This window comes from Barbus barbus (genome assembly GCF_936440315.1).
Source record: "Barbus barbus genome assembly, chromosome: 36".
Taxonomy (NCBI): domain Eukaryota; kingdom Metazoa; phylum Chordata; class Actinopteri; order Cypriniformes; family Cyprinidae; genus Barbus; species Barbus barbus.
This window is the reverse complement of record NC_136714.1, coordinates 7270364-7288609: the sequence shown is the minus strand read 5'-3', so window position 1 is coordinate 7288609 and position 18246 is coordinate 7270364. Positions and strand designations below refer to the sequence as shown.

The 18246-nt window shown below is 38.7% G+C and overlaps 1 protein-coding gene across 1 annotated transcript in view; it reads left to right on the top strand.

Moving 5' to 3' along the window:
• Positions 1-4691: 4691 nt before the first annotated feature.
• Positions 4692-18246, top strand: part of LOC306855939 (ubiquitin domain-containing protein 2) — a 34936-nt gene continuing 21381 nt past the window's right edge. Inside the window, exon 1 of the mRNA XM_079394910.1 lies at positions 4692-4901. Coding sequence (XP_079251036.1) covers positions 4820-4901 — 82 coding nt within the window. The 5' untranslated portion in view covers positions 4692-4819. The remainder of the gene's footprint in view (positions 4902-18246) is intronic.

Sequence of the window (18246 nt, the reverse complement as noted above, 5' to 3'; positions counted from 1 at the left end):
CTGCAAAAAGCTCCAAAACATGAAAATCTGTCTTCTGCATTGCAAATAACATTACATTTCATGAGAAAGAAACAGCTTTAATGTATTTAAGGTTTACTCTTACAATTGCATAAACCAACTTTCTCTCACTGAGAAAGAAGCTTTTCTTTGCTTAGTTGCATTAAACACAGCATTACGGTTCTTGGAAACTTTAAACTAGTGATTTTCTGCATTGAATCTTTAAAATGACTTCCTCTGGAAAAAGCTTCCAAATATGAACATCTGTCTTCTGCATTGCAAATAAAATTACATTTCATGAGAAAGAAACATCTTTCATGTACTTAAGCTTTACTCTTAAAACTGCATAAACCAACTTTCTCGTAGTGAGAAAGAAGCTTTTCAGCATGTGTTCCCTCGAATTCTCTTATATTTGCAATAAACACAGCATTAGTGTTCTTAGAAGCTCTAAATAGCGATTTTGTGCATTGAAGCTCTAACATGACTTGTTCTGCAAAAAGCTCCAAAACATGAAAATCTGTCTTCTGCATTGCAAATAACATTACATTTCATGAGAAAGAAACATCTTTCATGTATTTAAGCTTTACTCTTAGAACTGTATAAACCAACTTTCTCTTACTGAGAAAGAATATTTTTTTGCTTAGTTGCATTAAACACAGCATTAGTGTTCTTAGAAGCTCTAAATATCGATTTTGTGCATTGAAGCTCTAACATGACTTGCTCTGCAAAAAGCTCCAAAACATGAAAATCTGTCTTCTGCACTGCAAATAACATATTTCATGAGAAAGAAACATCTATCATATACTTAAGCTTTACTCTTAAAACTGAATAAACCAACATTCGCTCACTTAGAAAGGAGCTTTTCAGCATCTCTGCCCTCGCATTCTCTTCATTTGCTTAGTTGCACTAAACACAGCATTAGTGTTCTTATAAGCTTTAAACTAGTGATTTTCTGCATTGAAGCTCTAACATGACTTGTTCTGCAAAAAGCTCCAAAACATGAAAATCTGTCTTCTGCATTGCAAATAACATTACATTTCATGAGAAAGAAACAGCTTTAATGTATTTAAGGTTTACTCTTACAATTGCATAAACCAACTTTCTCTCACTGATCAAGAAGCTTTTCAGGATCTGTGCCCTCGCATTCTCTTCATTTGCTTAGTTGCACCAAACACAGCATTAGTGTTCTTAAAGCTTTAAACTAGTGATTTTCTGCATTGAAACTCTAACATGACTTGTTCTGCAAAAAGCTCCAAAACATGAAAATCTGTCTTCTGCATTGCAAATAACATTACATTTCATGAGAAAGAAACAGCTTTAATGTATTTAAGGTTTACTCTTACAATTGCATAAACCAACTTTCTCTCACTGAGAAAGAAGCTTTTCTTTGCTTAGTTGCATTAAACACAGCATTACGGTTCTTGGAAACTTTAAACTAGTGATTTTCTGCATTGAATCTTTAAAATGACTTCCTCTGGAAAAAGCTTCCAAATATGAACATCTGTCTTCTGCATTGCAAATAAAATTACATTTCATGAGAAAGAAACATCTTTCATGTACTTAAGCTTTACTCTTAAAACTGCATAAACCAACTTTCTCGTAGTGAGAAAGAAGCTTTTCAGCATGTGTTCCCTCGAATTCTCTTATATTTGCAATAAACACAGCATTAGTGTTCTTAGAAGCTCTAAATAGCGATTTTGTGCATTGAAGCTCTAACATGACTTGTTCTGCAAAAAGCTCCAAAACATGAAAATCTGTCTTCTGCATTGCAAATAACATTACATTTCATGAGAAAGAAACATCTTTCATGTATTTAAGCTTTACTCTTAGAACTGTATAAACCAACTTTCTCTTTCTGAGAAAGAATATTTTCTTTGCTTAGTTGCATTAAACACAGCATTAGTGTTCTTGGAAAGTTTAAACTAGTGATTTTCTGCATTGAAACTTTAAAATGACTTCCTCTGCAAAAAGCTCCAAAGCATGAAAATCTGTCTTCTCTATTGCAAATAACATTACATTTCATGAGAAAGAACATGAAATGTAAATAACATTACATTTTATGAGAAAGAAACATCTTTCATGTATTTAAGCTTTACTCTTAGAACTGCATAAACCAACTTTCTCGTAGTGAGAAAGAAGCTTTTCAGCATGTGTTCCCCCGCATTCTCTTATATTTGCAATAAACACAGCATTAGTGTTCTTAGAAGCTTTAAACTAGTGATTTTCTGCATTGAAGCTCTAACATGACTTGTTCTGCAAAAAGGTCCAAAACATGAAAATCTGTCTTCTGCACTGCAAATAACATTACATTTCATGAGAAAGAACATGAAATGTAAATAACATTACATTTTATGAGAAAGAAACATCTTTCATGTATTTAAGCTTTACTCTTAGAACTGCATAAACCAACTTTCTCTTACTGAGAAAGAAGATTTTCTTTGCTTAGTTGCATTAAACACAGCATTAGTGTTCTTGGAAACTTTAAACTAGTGATTTTCTGCATTGAAACTTTAAAATGACTTCCTCTGGAAAAAGCTTCCAAACATTTTTGTGACATCAGCTTCATGAACATTGTTAAAAATTTATGTTGCATACAACATGCAAAAATAGGCTTCTCTGCAAACAACTGGATTGTGTTTAATCTCATGAAATTTTAAATTGGTTTAATAAGCCTGTTGAATAACCAGCATTTCTAAACAAACATTCCACACAGTCACTTTAATTTATTTATTTAAGAATTTGTACAAACATATTCAAGAACATTCAACAGTAGGCCTATCTACAGTACATAACAATTAAGGCTAAGACATAAAAAACATATAAAAAAAAAAAAGATTTTTATCAATTTAAAAAAAAAGTATTAGAAAATGAATAAATAAATACAAATTATTTAATGTAACAGTTGTACTGTTCATATTAGACCAAAATTCTTTCCTGGATAGGTTATACAGTAGACTAGGTTGCAAATTACCCGAGTGAATTGACGCGACCAGACTGTATTGGTGTGCTCATACAATGTGCATGGGGCGTTGAACCTGTACGCTGTTTGCGTGCCCAATCTGGCTGTGTGAAACAGTTCAAGCCAAACAGTGACAACAGCGCCTCCTAGGGTCACAGAATACGATAGTCACAGAATTTAGTGTAAGTGGCGGGGATTACGGGGAAACGTAGTGGGCGTGGTCGACCTGTGACTTCAATCGAGAGTGACCAAATAGAAAAAGGCCTTTCATCCTGGTGGGTAAAGACCACCCACTGAGATACAGCTTCATGCGCAAGCAAAACTTTTAAACTCGCAAACAAATGTTTTAGACCCGCAAAAAAAGAGAGCAACATTTGTGGTTTCGTGATGAAAAGTGTTTGAAGTGCACATAGAAAAATATGATTTTTTTCAAAGATTTACATGCACTGCAAATTATTTTGTTTTCAATTTCTTTATTTTTTGAGGCTCAAGAATAATTTTTTTTGCAAACTTTTTTTTTAATTACAAAATGATTAGTTTTGCTCTCAAACACAGTATGTTTGATTGAATAAAAAAAGACACAAAATAAACTCCATACAAATGTCTCTGTTATGTTCGGGATCCTCGCAAATGCTCGTCAATCTTTAGCTCCGCCCACGGCGCGCCTCCAGGAGCTCGGCTTTTTTCGGAGAGAATCGTAAAGCTGTATCTTTCTTTTATAAATATGAGAAAACCAAAGACTTTTTGGAGGTATGCAGGATGCAGTACTACTCTATAGGTACTCAAGATTAACATGAGATTGGGTGAAACCACTCCATACAAATGTCTCTGTTATGTTCGGGATCCTCGCAAATGCTCGTCAATCTTTAGCTCCGCCCACGGCGCGCCTCCAGAAGCTCGGCTTTTTTCGGAGAGAATCGTAAAGCTGTATCTTTCTTTTAGAGAAAACCAAAGACTTTTTGGAGGTATGCAGGATGCAGTACTACTCTATAGGTACTCAAGATTAACATGAGATTGGGTGAAACTGTGTGTGTTATGCCCCCTTTAAAATTTTTACATTGTAATGTAGTGTAGGTCAAAAACCCTTGCTACAACTACTGCGTTAGATTTCATTTAGACCAAGTCGTTAGACTAAAATGCTAAAATGTAAATAAAGACATTAATTTATTCGAGACCTACTACAGCGCATGCGCGTAAAACATCCACTACGTAGTGGATATACTGTAGTCCAGCTACATCATCGCTCTATAGGCTGTGGCCCCAAAAGTGCTTGCCTACACTTATTTTTCCTTTACATATTTTAACAACAAAAACATCATCAGAACTATAAAATAGCACAAATGGAAGCAGATGGAAATAATGTGGCGACCAAAAATGTTCAACAAATCAATTTATTTGATCTGTACTTGAAAAAACATTTTAAAAGCGGTATTTCATGACAAAACACTATAACGTGGAAAAACTACACGTAAGAACCTAATATATTTTCTGTCCTACTAGCCAGACCTTTCTAATGTGTCATATAGCCAAGATCCTTGACAAAAAATATAGCCTACTATTCAGAAGGCGCATTCTATGTTTGTTCATCATATTCAAATCCTGCCATGTGTGTACTAGAGACGAGCTTGGCCGCGTCTCAAAACATTGTAAGCTGCCAACCAAGAAAAGCATTTAGAAACCTCATAAATGCGCGTTCCGATTGCTTTGTGAACAGGCAGCTCACTAGGTTTTGAGTCACAGCCGCGTGTGCATATGCCCACCCCGCCTCTATCCAGCTGATGCCCGCGCCCTGTCAATCTATATCCCAGCAGAGAGAGGACGGGGGAAACCGAAACATAGCGGGTCCGAGGGGGGAAGAGGCGCATGAAAACATCCATGGGTGGCTGTGTGGGCAGTCATCATGATTCTTCAGGCAGTTTAAACGAAAACTCGGACGGAACCGGAGGTAGGAAACAAAGCATTTCCTGGAAGTGCGAGTCAAACTGTGCTGTTTTGGGTCTGCGCGGCTTCCCTGTCTCCTTCTCGGCTCGTTGGTGCTTTGAAACATCGTGGTGGGGTTTGCGTCGTTTTGTAAGGCTCAATCACTCCTATCAGACCCGCGCCTGGCTATATGAATAGTTAAGACTAATTTTGTGATTATGCAAATATTTTCATAATTCTCCCCCAAAGCCCTTTGCCGTTGGTCAGTAAGTCGTTTTGTATAAAACACCTTCCTTCTAGCTGGTTAGCTTTAGCTGTGTTCTAGATAAAGAAGTGTGTTAGCTGCATGGCTAGTGTGGCTCTGGTTTTCCTTAAAATCAAATGTAGGTCATGATTTTGCCCTTGGATGTAGAAACACTTCGGGTTAATCTTGTATTTATAAATAATTTCCCACCATTAGGCTTTACACATCATGTCACACAGTTTCAGCTGTATTGGCATTGTTTATTTAAGCAAAGTCACACTCATGAGTGCTGTTGTACTGAATATTAACATGGCTGTAATTTGGTTGTAAAAATCTTAAAGCCATGCTATTATTTAGACCAACAGCACAATTGGAAGTGTGATTTGCTTTAGTATCCACAGCATTATTAGTACCTAAAACTTTAGTAGCTAAACAGCATTTGAGGGGAAATGTCACATGAATTGGAGTGAAGAAGATACTGTCTAATTATTTATAGTCCAACGTAAAGTCCATTTGAGAAAAAGTTAGTACAGGATGCTCAAGTTGTTATGTACACTAACACTTAACAGGTCACGTGCTGCCTTAGTCCAGACAATGACATCACACATACTGTATTAAGAATGTTAACAAGGGTTATTTACAGTGTGAAATGTCTGCTTATGAATACAGAGAATTAACCGTTAACCCTGGGTAAATTATGAGCAGTGCGAAATATGAAGCTAAATAATCCAGGATTCTGTTTACCTGGGGTTTAGAATGACCCTGGATTAACCATTAAGTGTAAAAAGGCCTTATAAGTGAAGTTGAACAACAAAGATTCCCCTTCCCCTGGAATACAATTTTTTCAGGATTTAAAGCGGCAGACTGTAGGGTGTATTTATAGTAAACAGAACCTTATCATCCCTTGGTGTGGATGCTTTATAGGGCCGCATGATAAAATAAAATAAAACTGAAATTGCAATATGGTTTAGTGTAGCAGTCTTCAGCGTTTTTCAGGGCAAGGACCCCTTAGGTGATAGAGACATGGAGTTCTGGTACATAATGTGCAGAGACACATTAACAAAATTCACATTCACAAATTTACATGTAGATGTCACTTCCAAAATTGTGTGGCGTGTAATTGGCCATCAGTCTTTTTAGCAGCATGAAAAACAATACTTTTATATAGCTATATATTCTTGAAAGTGTGAAAGACCGCTCACTTTATCACTAAAAAGCTGTAACTCATCTTAGTTCTTAATCTCACAACATTCCATTAAAATCACTAAAGTTGCCTACACTGTAAATTAATGTCTTTCTTACGAGGATTCGCGAGAGCGAGCGTAATTCGGCACTGACCAGAAACTCCTGCATTTTGAGTTATGAGTGGATTTGAACTTAAACACCTTGATTACCCATTGTTTTCAAGAGATCAATATATCTGTGATTGGCTACATTTCTCACCCCTGTAAATAGGAACATTTCACGTTCTCCAGAGCTAAAACTCAAAAACATAATGAAGCATTTGCTAAATCTGCTTTGCCAGGAATATTATTTCATTACGTTATCAACTGAGGGTGCTCGTGCTCTCATTTCAGGGTGCTTATATTTAAAATTGGCTTTGTGATGTTTTTCTTTAACCTATGTTTACATTTACATTTTGGATCTCTCAGGGTTTAGAACTTAATTGGAGTAAGTCATGTTTACTTCCCCTCAATTCTAAAATTGATTCTGTGTCCCTTTCTATATCTATTCCATTGGTTCAAAACTTTAAGTGCTTGGGGATAGATGTTTTTCCTTCCCTGCAGGAAATCGTCTAAAAAACTATAATGATATTCTAGCTAAAGTATCCTCCGATTTAGAAAATTGGTCTCGTCTTCCTACTTCTTTTCAGGCCCATATATCGGTGATTTAAAATTAATGTTTTGATTCATAAATTGAATCAATTTCTTTTCTTCCATGGTTCTTCCATGGCTACTGGAACAAACTAGATGCATGTGTTTCACGGTATATATGGGATGGGAAACGTCCTCGTATTAAACTGACTACCTTACAATGTTGTAGATTACATGGAGGTCTTTCTTTCCCTAATTTTAGACTGTATGTTCAAGCCTTTTCCCTCCACCCTTTAGCAGTTTGGTTTGATCCTGACACTTCTGTGTCTTGGAGAGCAATTGAGGAATCTATTGTTTATCCGTATAAATGGATGCATCTTGTTTTTTCGGGAGTTCCGCTTAGGCAGTGTAAATCTCAGTTTGGTCCCATTGTAACCCACCTCCTCTCCACATGGAGGGATGTTGAAAGACGTTCACAACTAGCTACAAAATGGCATAGGCATTCACCTATTTTCCACAATAACAACCTTTTGTCAGGCAGTACTCCATTTCATTGTCCACAATGGACTCATAGTAAAGTAAACAGTCTGGGAGATATCTATGATGATAGTGGTTTAAACTCCTTCCAGAATCTTAAAACTCAATATAATCTGCCAGGCACCTCCTCTATGTATTTGCGTATTCGATCGGCCCTACACGCATATGGGGTGCCTTGGATCTCTCAACTGCCTGTTCACCCTTTGCGCAAACTAATCCTTCCTTCTGAGGAATCTCCCTCCTCTGCTTCAGTAATCTATCTCTTTCTTCTTGAGCATTCATACAAACCTTTATCTATTACTACTGTTTGGGCTTAGGATCTTAATGATGATGTGCATGTTTTTATTTTCCGATCAGGTATGGGGCATGTTTAAATTGTCTTCTAAAAACCCTAATCACCAAATGATTTATTGGAAATTGCTGCATAGGGTTTACTTGACTCCAATGAAACGTTTTTATATAAATCTGTCGTCTTCTCCTAAATGTAATCTCTGTTCCCAAGGAGTTTTAGGCACGTTTTTGCATTTTTTTTTTTTGGGAGTGCCCCTCTCTCTCTCACCTGTTTGAACTTAGCTCTCACTGGACCTATGATATTTGTTGGGTACTGAGATATCAGATGAACCTGGACTGTGTATTTGTTGGACATTATCTCGATGGAACTCTCTACTTCTCGTATACATGGATCTAACGTGAAAACTGTTAATTCATGGCATTCAGCTTTTAATGTTGTCTTTTCTAAAATCTTTGTAAAAATTATTTTATTATTTATCTATTAATATTAATTAATATATTTTTATTATTATTTATTTTATTATATATATATAAGTCTACCAGGGGGTGAGTGTCACGTTCCCTCTCGGGAGACAAGGGGCGCGGAGACGAGGAGATTCCAACAATAATCCTTTATTGAAACACACACAGGACGAGGAGCTTGAGGAGAGACGAACACATCTGACGTTCAATACCGGACACGGGCAGGGAAACACAGGGCTTATAAACCCAAGAAAATCAACGGACACAGGTGTGGACTAATTAAACAGGGCTAGGGACTAATCAACTCATAATGACAGGAACAGGAAGGCAACATAGAGACACGGGAGGAGGGGGAAACAAGACACAGGACTGACATTACACCCCCTCCGCAGGGCGTGTCCTCACGCCATACCATGGGCGCTCTGGAGGCCTCCAGGGATCAGGGGCCAGGGTTACCGGCCTCCAGAGCGGGGGCCCGTTCCCAGAGTCATGGCGGGACGGGGGACTCGGGAGGCCATGGCGGGTCAGGGGACTCGGGAGGCCACGGCCCTATTTTCTCGGACCGCTCGAGGGGTTCTGTGGCCTTGGCCCTTGGCCTGGCCACACAGGCTGTGACCCTCTTACCCCCCCCAAATCAGACTCTGTCGGGCGCTCTTGCAGCGCGGAGCTGGACGGAACCAGCGGAGACACAGGAGGGCACGTGCGAGGAGCCGGCACTGGAGGGCGCTCTGGAAGCGCAGACACTTTGGGGGCGCTCTGGAAGCGCAGACACTTGGGGGCGCTCTGGAGGAGCTGAGCTGGACGGCACCAGCAGAGACGCAGGAGAGTGGGACGGCATCAGCGGAGATGCAGGAGAGTGGGACGGCACCAGCGGAGACGCAGGAGAGCTGGGCGGGACCAGCGGAGATGCAGGAGTCCACCTGCGAGGAGCAGGCAAAGGAGGGCGCTCTGGAAGCACGAGTTCGCGGGGGCGCTCTGGAAGCGCGAGCGGCGGCGGGCTCGGGAGAGCGCGGACGACGGTGGGCTGGCTCCGGGGTGGAGAATCGCCGCGTCATGGAGCTCCGAATTCCTCGCGAGCCCGCAGAACTCCTCCGTGTACTCCACCAATGGCAACCCGCGGAGTATCAGGGTGCAGAGGTGGGCGGCGAACTCCATCGCTGTGGAGGGGGAAAAAACAGGAACAGACAAAAACTAATTCAAAACACGGAAAACAAAATGGGGAGAAGCGCCGCTTATGTTTTGGGTCCGGTATTCTGTCACGTTCCCTCTCGGGAGACAAGGGGCGCGGAGACGAGGAAATTCCAACAATAATCCTTTATTGAAACACACACAGGACGAGGAGCTTGGGGAGAGACGAACACATCTGACGTTCAATACCGGACACGGGCAGGGAAACACAGGGCTTATAAACACAAGGAAATCAACGGAAACAAGTGTGGACTAATTAAACAGGGCTAGGGACTAATCAACTCATAATGACAGGAACAGGAAGGCAAGATAGAGACACGGGAGGAGGGGGAAACAAGACACAGGACTGACAGTGAGATGGGTTGGGGTGGGTTCTAAATTTGTACAGCTGCTTTTTGTTTTGTACTACTGTTCCACAGAATAAAATTCAATATAAACAGTTGTTAAAGAAAAAAAAAGAAAACCGATTTTCATTCAAGCAAGTCGACGTAAACTAGTCAATTCACCTTTATTTATGTAGCGCTTTTAACAATGCAAATTGTATCAAAGCAACTGCACAATATCAAAATAGGAAAATTGTGTCAATAATGTAAAATGACAAGTTTAAACACTCAATTTTCAGTTAAAGGCATTTCATTATTGAATTCAGTGATGTCATCATCCAGCTACACATTCGAGTTAATCGATTTATCACCCAGCCCTAATATGTTGTATTGCGTGCTACAGATTGTGCGCAGTTTTTTTTTTTTCTCTCTCTCTCTCTCTCTCTCTCTCTCTCTCTCTCTCTCTCTCTCTCTCTCTCAATTCAATTAAATTCAATTTGTGCTTTATTGGCATGACAATTGTTACAATGTATTGCCAAAGCATAGTGTTTACATTAAATATAGAACACACATGTATTTAAAAAATAAAATAAATAATATTAATAAATAAATGCGTGTGTGTGTGTGTGTGTGTGTGTGTGTGTGTGTATATATATATATATATATATATATATATATATATATATATATATATATATAAATTTAACAAAATAGAACACATCAAAACTCTCTCAATTCAATTCATATTGCTTTAATTCATATTGCTTTATTGGCATGACATACTTGGATACATATTGCCAAAGCATTGTACATAGCAGAATAAAAACAAGAGAAAAATACATATAATATATATCCATAAATAAACAAATCAAAATACATGTAAAATACATCCATATATATATTTATTTAAACATTAATGTTACTACTAATAATTATGTGTTCACTCTTTACTTCTTAGTTTGTGGCATTTATAAATATGTTGTGCTACCAAAGAGGAAGCAGGTCCTTCACCAAGTAATATTCTTAATTTTCATAGAGTGACTAGAACTCAGGAATAATCTGCTGTATTTGACAGTACAGTGCGTCTCTTAAGGACGTGTATTTGTCACAGTGGAGGAGAAAGTGTTCCTCAGTCTCAACTGATCCAGATCTACATTTGTTACAGATTCGCTCTTCTTTAGGTAACCACGTCTTTTTATGTCATCCTCTTTCTATGGCCAGCTGGTGGTCACTCAGTCTGTACTTCGTCAGTAAATGTCTGTGAGCTATATTCCTGACTGAGACCAGATAGTCAGCCAGACTGTACTCTCTGTTAAGTTTCAGATAACATTGGAGACGACTTTGGTCTTCGGTTTGTTCTTTCCAATGCTGTATGTATGTATTGTTCTCTTCATTCATAATATCTTTGATTCTTTCAGGTTTTTCAGGGTTGGTGATATTGAATGCTTTGTTAGTCAGATCTGACACCATTACACAAAGATTACTTTTTTTGGGCAATCATTTTTTTGTGTTTTTAGTGCTTTAAAATGAAGAGACTCTTCAGAACTAGAGTTTACGTGGATCCAGAACTTTAAAACTCTCTTTTTTTAAATGATTAGATTTAGGGGAAGACGGCCTAACTTTTTTTTTCTTTTTTTTTGGGGGAAAAAAAAGGGGATTTAATATCACAATTAAAACATTGAAGACATATTTTATAATTATTCCTTAAAAATAAGGTTTTAATCATTTTAGTAGACCATTTTAGTAGACGTACATTCTACTGAACAATAGGAATATATTTCTGCCGCAATGTCTACAATTGAAACCCGAATGTTTATTTTGACGGGTTGCTGCGAATACCTTTTACATTTCTGTGTATATGATATGAGGATATGTTTCCCCTGCCATTATCCACCCTAAGATAATGGCAGGGAAAACACTGGCTGTGGAGTTTATTCCCCTGTAACCCAGTACACAAGAGTTTTTGTTTGTAAATAATTATTTGTTATTTCTGAAGCAGTAGGTTGGAAATTGCCTTTTATTTTGTGAACCGTTTTCTCCAGGTTTTTGGCCAGCTAGGGAGTTAGGAAAGACTCCTGTATTTCTTTTGAGGATTTTCTTTGTTAGGAAATTTTAAACTTTTCTAAACCCTTAGTTAGTTTGAACTTTTGGTTTGTTATTTTGGCCTGGATCCCTTTCTGAAGTTATATGCTTCTACTAATTAATGATTTATAAAATAATAAACTTTTCAGCTTGTGAACGAACAAAGCCTCTATTGTGGTCATTGTGAGCTGGGACAGGAGAGAAGCCAGGCTATTCTTTCATTTTATTCTTGTCACTGGCCTTACCAACCCTAGAATGGTCAGGTCGTGACTAAATTTTTTATACTCTACCTCCTAGGGCTTAAATGCTACAAGTCCGAGCACAGATGTGTAGTTTGTTGCTATAGCTTTTCAGACTGATCAGACTTATGGTTTTTGTATAAATCATTTAAAAAAAAAAAATCTAAAATTACCCATAGACTTACATTTTCTGAGCAAAAAAACCCCTATAGAGGCCAATTGCAGTCCACTAGAGGGAGCTGCAGGATAAGAAATCTTTCAACTCCATGCTCTCTCTTAAAAATACTTACATTGACAAATAAATGCAATATTTTGCCAAGCTAAACCAACAGATCTTATCATTATCAGTTCAGGTCTCCACAATAATGACTGATAATGTCTACAATGATAATGTCTGATGGCCAGAGGCCAGTGTGAAAGAGGCTCAGGACAGATGACTGATCTGTCACTGCTCTGATAGTCTACTCCTACGCGTGCTGACGAAAGATTATCAAGGCTGCTCATGTTGGCTTCTCAAGCCAACATCAAAGTTTGTCCTCTACTAGTCACTCTGGTGTGCTAAAAAATGGAAATATACTTTTAAAGATATTTTACTACAAATAATTATGTACGGAAGAGGATTAGGGCCAAGCAATAATAAAAAAATCAAACCATCCCGAAATTAAAGTCATAATAATGTGAGAGAAAACTTATTAAAACTTGAAAATTTCAAGAAAAAAAGGCAAAATAAAATTGAGAATAAGCTTATTAAATTACGTGAAAAAACTTGAAAAAGTTGATTTAAAGGCTAGTTCACACCACAGGATTTTAAGCCCGATTTGCAAATTAACAAGCTCGCCGACAGTTCGGGCTGTAATCGGGGGAAAATCTGCAGGTGATCGGCGCTTTGCGATCTTTGTGTGAACTACACAACGATGCATCAAAGACGCTCGATGACGCGTCGCCTACACCTCGCCGACGCCAAATAAATATCTAGCATGCCAAATATCTGGACCGGTCGGCCGACTCGACATCACGTGGTGTCAGGTGTGGTGACGAGTTACGCCCGTTTCACATATACTCTGTGTGCAGTGCGTTTGCAGTGCGTATTTTTTTCCGTACCCATGTTAACAGGTTAGAGCTTTCACACTGCACGCGGTTGCAGTCCGTCGATCCGTTCCAGTTGCGGTGCGTATACAGCTGTGCAGCGATCGTTTCCGCACCGAGTCTATTTTTGCTGTGCTGCACCGCAGTGAATTAAAGTGGCAGCGCATTGTTCACATTAAAATAAACACAGATTGACAAGAAACTATAATAATTTCATCATATAAGCATTTATAATTGCAGTTAATGTGTTCTACAGTTAATAAATTACAGGGTCAAGAAGTAAAAAAAAAAGTAAAATCAGTATAGTCCCAAGAGTTGCAAAATGCGATCAGATATTACTATTTTTTCCCCTCAAGAAATACATAATATATATGTTGGGGAGGGGTTTGGGGGGAACACTCGCTGGCAATCACGTGACAGGCTGTCGGACAGAAAAGTACTCAAAAAGAAGGTGATATGGATGACACTCGTCTCATCGTGGAGGTGGAAAAACACAAAATTCTTTATGACCCACAGAATATGTTGTACAAAAATTTTTGAATTTGTTGCACACAGAAACTGCGGATCAGTAGCGCACTGCAAACGTGTGATGTGTGAAAGCACAATGGCTCGTCATGCTTCCGCACCGCATACGTACTGCACACGAAGTATGTGTGAAACGGGCGTTACAGCCAATGAAAGAGCAAGGCATGGGTTGAGGTCACTGGAAGAAAAACAACAGCAACAGCTACGCTGAAAGAAAATGCTTATATTTTTGCACATAAGCTTCTTACACAGGCTTTTGGCTGCTATATTTTTTTATTAACCACCAATAGTTACTGTTGCCATGACCGACAAACACTACACTACACTCCTGTTCTCACGCAGTGACAAACACATCGCAGAGCAAAGAGGAAACTGACCACACACTGACAGAAGACAGCAGGTTACTGCTGATATGAAACAAGGTCTCAGGACTCTCCGCGTTTAAATCGAGTAATTTTTAAAGAAATTCAAACAATAAATACCTTTTTGTGGCTCTTCAATGTGTCGTGACAGATCACTGTATTGCCTCAGTTCAAACAGGTGAACCGATCATCTTTTCATATTTACTTAATGCACGAAATGAACATGAATAAACATCAGAAGGTGTTTAATTTCAACCGCGGAACACCATTTTAAGTCCACCGAAGTTAATCTCCACCTGTCTGATTTGGGGTTAAGGCTAGAAGAGATACAGCTGCGGCTACTGGGCATGCGCATTTACATATTTTCCGAGCCCACAATATAACGTGAAACCTATGAAAATGGTTTTAAAAAGCACATAGCGCCATAGTTTCATCACTTTGCGAGTGTCGTAGTGACGGTCTTTTTGCAGTAAAGGACCTGTCACAGTTTAATGAGTGGAAGATGACATGAAGCTTGCGGTTAACCTGCATTGAAAACGGATGAGCGCACATGTGCATATACAGCTCCCGATCGGGGCGAAATTCACGGGATTTTGTCCACAGAATGATAAGAGCACACTTTTTTAACATATTATTTTATTATTTAACACTCAGCATTTAACTTGAGCGCTGCAAGCTATGCATACAGTGCATGACCAGATTTTCTGGTAAGCAAAACTGTACTTTTAAATACCTCAGCTTATTGCCGTTACCGTGGCAGCCAACAACAGCACAGTTTAACCCTCAGCACGTATTTATATTTAGTTATATTGAAAAAGTTTCAATTCAGTCGATCTTTTTCACCCCGTTTTAACATGTATTTCTATGAAGACTGGGCAGCTGTCAGGCAAGATGGCGGATAGCAGTGGTTCTGATTGGTCAGATCGCCTGTCAATCAAGCTCTTTGCGAACGGTAAATTCTCGCGTGTTTTCATGACAAAGCGTGGTTTAGGGACCGAATCCAGTAGTTGGGTGACAGAGTTGTTGTCAGCTAGTGTAGTGTGTAACCCCTGGTTGCACATAATTTACATAAGAGTCATGTAGTGTGAACACCACACTACATGACTCTTATGTAGTGTGGTGTTCACACTACATGACTCTTATGTGAACACCACAACGTTCACACTACATGACTCTTAGTGTGAACACCACAACGACTAAAAGACAGACAATCAAGTCATGTAGTCTGAACGGCACAACGATCTGCCGACGTGTAAAGTCGTGTAGTGTGAACTTGGCTTAAACTAGTTTAAAGGCAGCTGAAACAGCACTGACATTTTCAACAACATTGACGCGGAAAACAGGAGAAACGCTGTGTTTTCAATCTACAAATTAATATTTATAATGGATTTACTGTAGCCAGGGCCGGATTATCCATAGATGGGATTGGGCGAGTGCCCTGGGGCACCAGCCAATAGGAGGCTCCAAGTGATTAAGATAATGTCCAGACCTTAAAAATATTTTTCATGTTTTGTATATATATATGTTATTTTGCTGGAAGAGATACAGATACTTACAAAATGAACAGTTAATGATACAATACAGAGAGAATATAAAATGCATGCATATAATGAATTGCGATTGGGTCAGGTCACAGTGTATTTGCCCCCTCCACACAGGCGGAGTCGAGGCCAACAAATTAAAATATTAAATTCACAATGGATAGGTCTTATTTACCATTATATGGAGGGGGTAAGCAATTCAAATGTGCTTACCCTAGGGCACTACACTGTTAATTCGGGCCTGCCTGTAGCAACATTAAACCTATCCAATTAATACATTATTATTAAACACTCATCAAACAATTTATTTCCACGTTTCCGATGTGATATGCGATGAGAAAAGGAAGAAAAGCGAGCTCGGCAAAAGACTGATTCGAACCCTAGTCTATTGTATCATATGTTACAGTGGTGGCCATAATTGTTAGAACACTATTTTCACCAGCTAAAAATGGTTTTAAGTCAGTTATTTATATCTTTTGCAGTGTGTCAGTAGGAAATGTTAGTTTATTTTCAAACATTCACTTTGCCATTAATTCAAATAATCCAGTGAGATTTTTGTTTGCACAAGGAGTCTGACAACAGCCAGTGTTCCACACAGAGATCTGATCAAACGGAGACCGATTAAATCCAGAAGAACTGTGGCAATGTCTCCAAGATGCTTCAAGAAACCTACCTGCAAAGCTACAGTAGTCTTAAAGGTTTTAGGCACTTGTGTAAACATGCTGTAAAATGAGGATGCTGTCAAAAATAATGTCAAAAATAGATTTTCTTTATCAATTAACTTTTAACTAAATTAAATCAACATTTGGTGTGACCATCCTTTGTGTTTAAAGCAGCATTTGCCCTAGGTGCAGTTGCACATAGTTTTTCAGGTACTTAAATAATTTATTATATATATATATATATATATATATATATATATATATATATATATATCTTAAAGTTGCCCCAAGCCCTTGTTAATTTTCGACCGTGGTGCTAGTTTATTTTTTCTATTAATATGCAACATTCATCAAGTACCATATTTAGCCTATTTACCCACTATTCAAGGGTACAGTCTGGAGCTGAAGTTACTGACAGGCTGATCTTGCTGTTAACCCTCCTCCTTATTTTCACCATATCTGTTATACAAACACAAACATGGAGAGCAAATCATGCTTTTTCATTAAACACATTCAGTTTCTTCCATATGTTATCAGCTCATCAAGGATAACTTATATAGTTCTGTCTCTAAAATCGGATTGGTTAAGCCATGGAAAAAGTTATCATTTGACAGGCCTAATAAATGTATTTATCGAACATGTCTTTTGTTGTGTGGGTTTCTTCCGAGTGCTCCGGTTTCCCCCGCATTACAAAGACATGCAGCATAGGAGAATTGGACACTATTAATTGCCCGTAGGTTTGAGTGAGTGAATTTGTGTGTCTGTGTATGAGCCTTGTGATGGGTACTCGCGTCACCAGTGATGTTATGATATTTGGATCATGTGTCACTTAAGGTGTGGTTAGGAGTACATCACATAAGAAAGATTGGTGGGATGTCTAACTTGTAGAACCTCTTTTTGTATCATCAACACAAGGAAGACACAAGTGTAATAAAATACATTTAATTAATAATGAGAGATAGCCTAGAGTAATCACAACTACTAAATGAATACGATGAATGAAAAAGTAATAAAGTGCATAAGTGTAACGGAGTCAACGAAACGGGAGTCGAGTGGATCCAAGTGCAAGCTTTTATTCCTTAACATGGTCATAAAACACAGGCAAAGAGAGATCCAAGGCAGGCTATAAACTTCAGGCCATGCAGAGATCAGACAAGAAACGAGATACACAGGCTAGGATAAAGATACGAATGACTCAGGCAATAGACTAGATAAACTAGACTTAGACTCAGAAAACACGGAAGGGCTCTGTAATGTAGCTATCATTGAGAGAGCGATAAACGCTCCAATATTCGGCAGCTTGAGAACGATCTGAGTGGGTATAATATAGTGTGTGTGTGATTGACTGCAGGTTAGTCCAAATCAGTGCAATGGAACATGGGAAATGTAGTTCAGGATGATATGTAACAGTCTGCGTGGTGTGAGAGTCAATATGATGGAAGAGCGTCCTCTGGTGGCGAGTGGACGGAAGACCACGAACCGGATTCATGACAATAAGATGCATGAAATGCAAGCGATTCAGTTGGGTGTTGCTATGCCAGAGTTACATTATCTTAAGTAAAGATAAACTGTTGCTACTCTGAAACAAATAAGGTGAAGAACCTTATTATGCATCAGACTATTACGTGAAAGATTATTTGTTATCAATTGCAATTAGACATATAATATCTGATGTAAATTAGAAAAATCATATACTGATAATACACAACAATGTCAAGGTCTCTGGAAGAGGTTTGGATGAGTGATCCAAAGTGATCCATTCTCTGTGGTTGAGTGAGAAGTCCGGTGGCGGTGACTTCCACTGGTTGTGCTGATAATAATGCAATGTGGAGCAGGAATCTTGTTTCAACAGTCTTGAACAAGAAGCACTGTAGGATACTGATCTCCTGGAGCACCAAAGGGTCCTAAGATCTGGAACATGCAGATGTGGCCCTGCAGTAGGTGCAGAAAGTCCTTGCCTGGAACACACAAGCAAAATTACCTTGAAGTGAAGGTTTGCTCTCTGGAGCTTAAC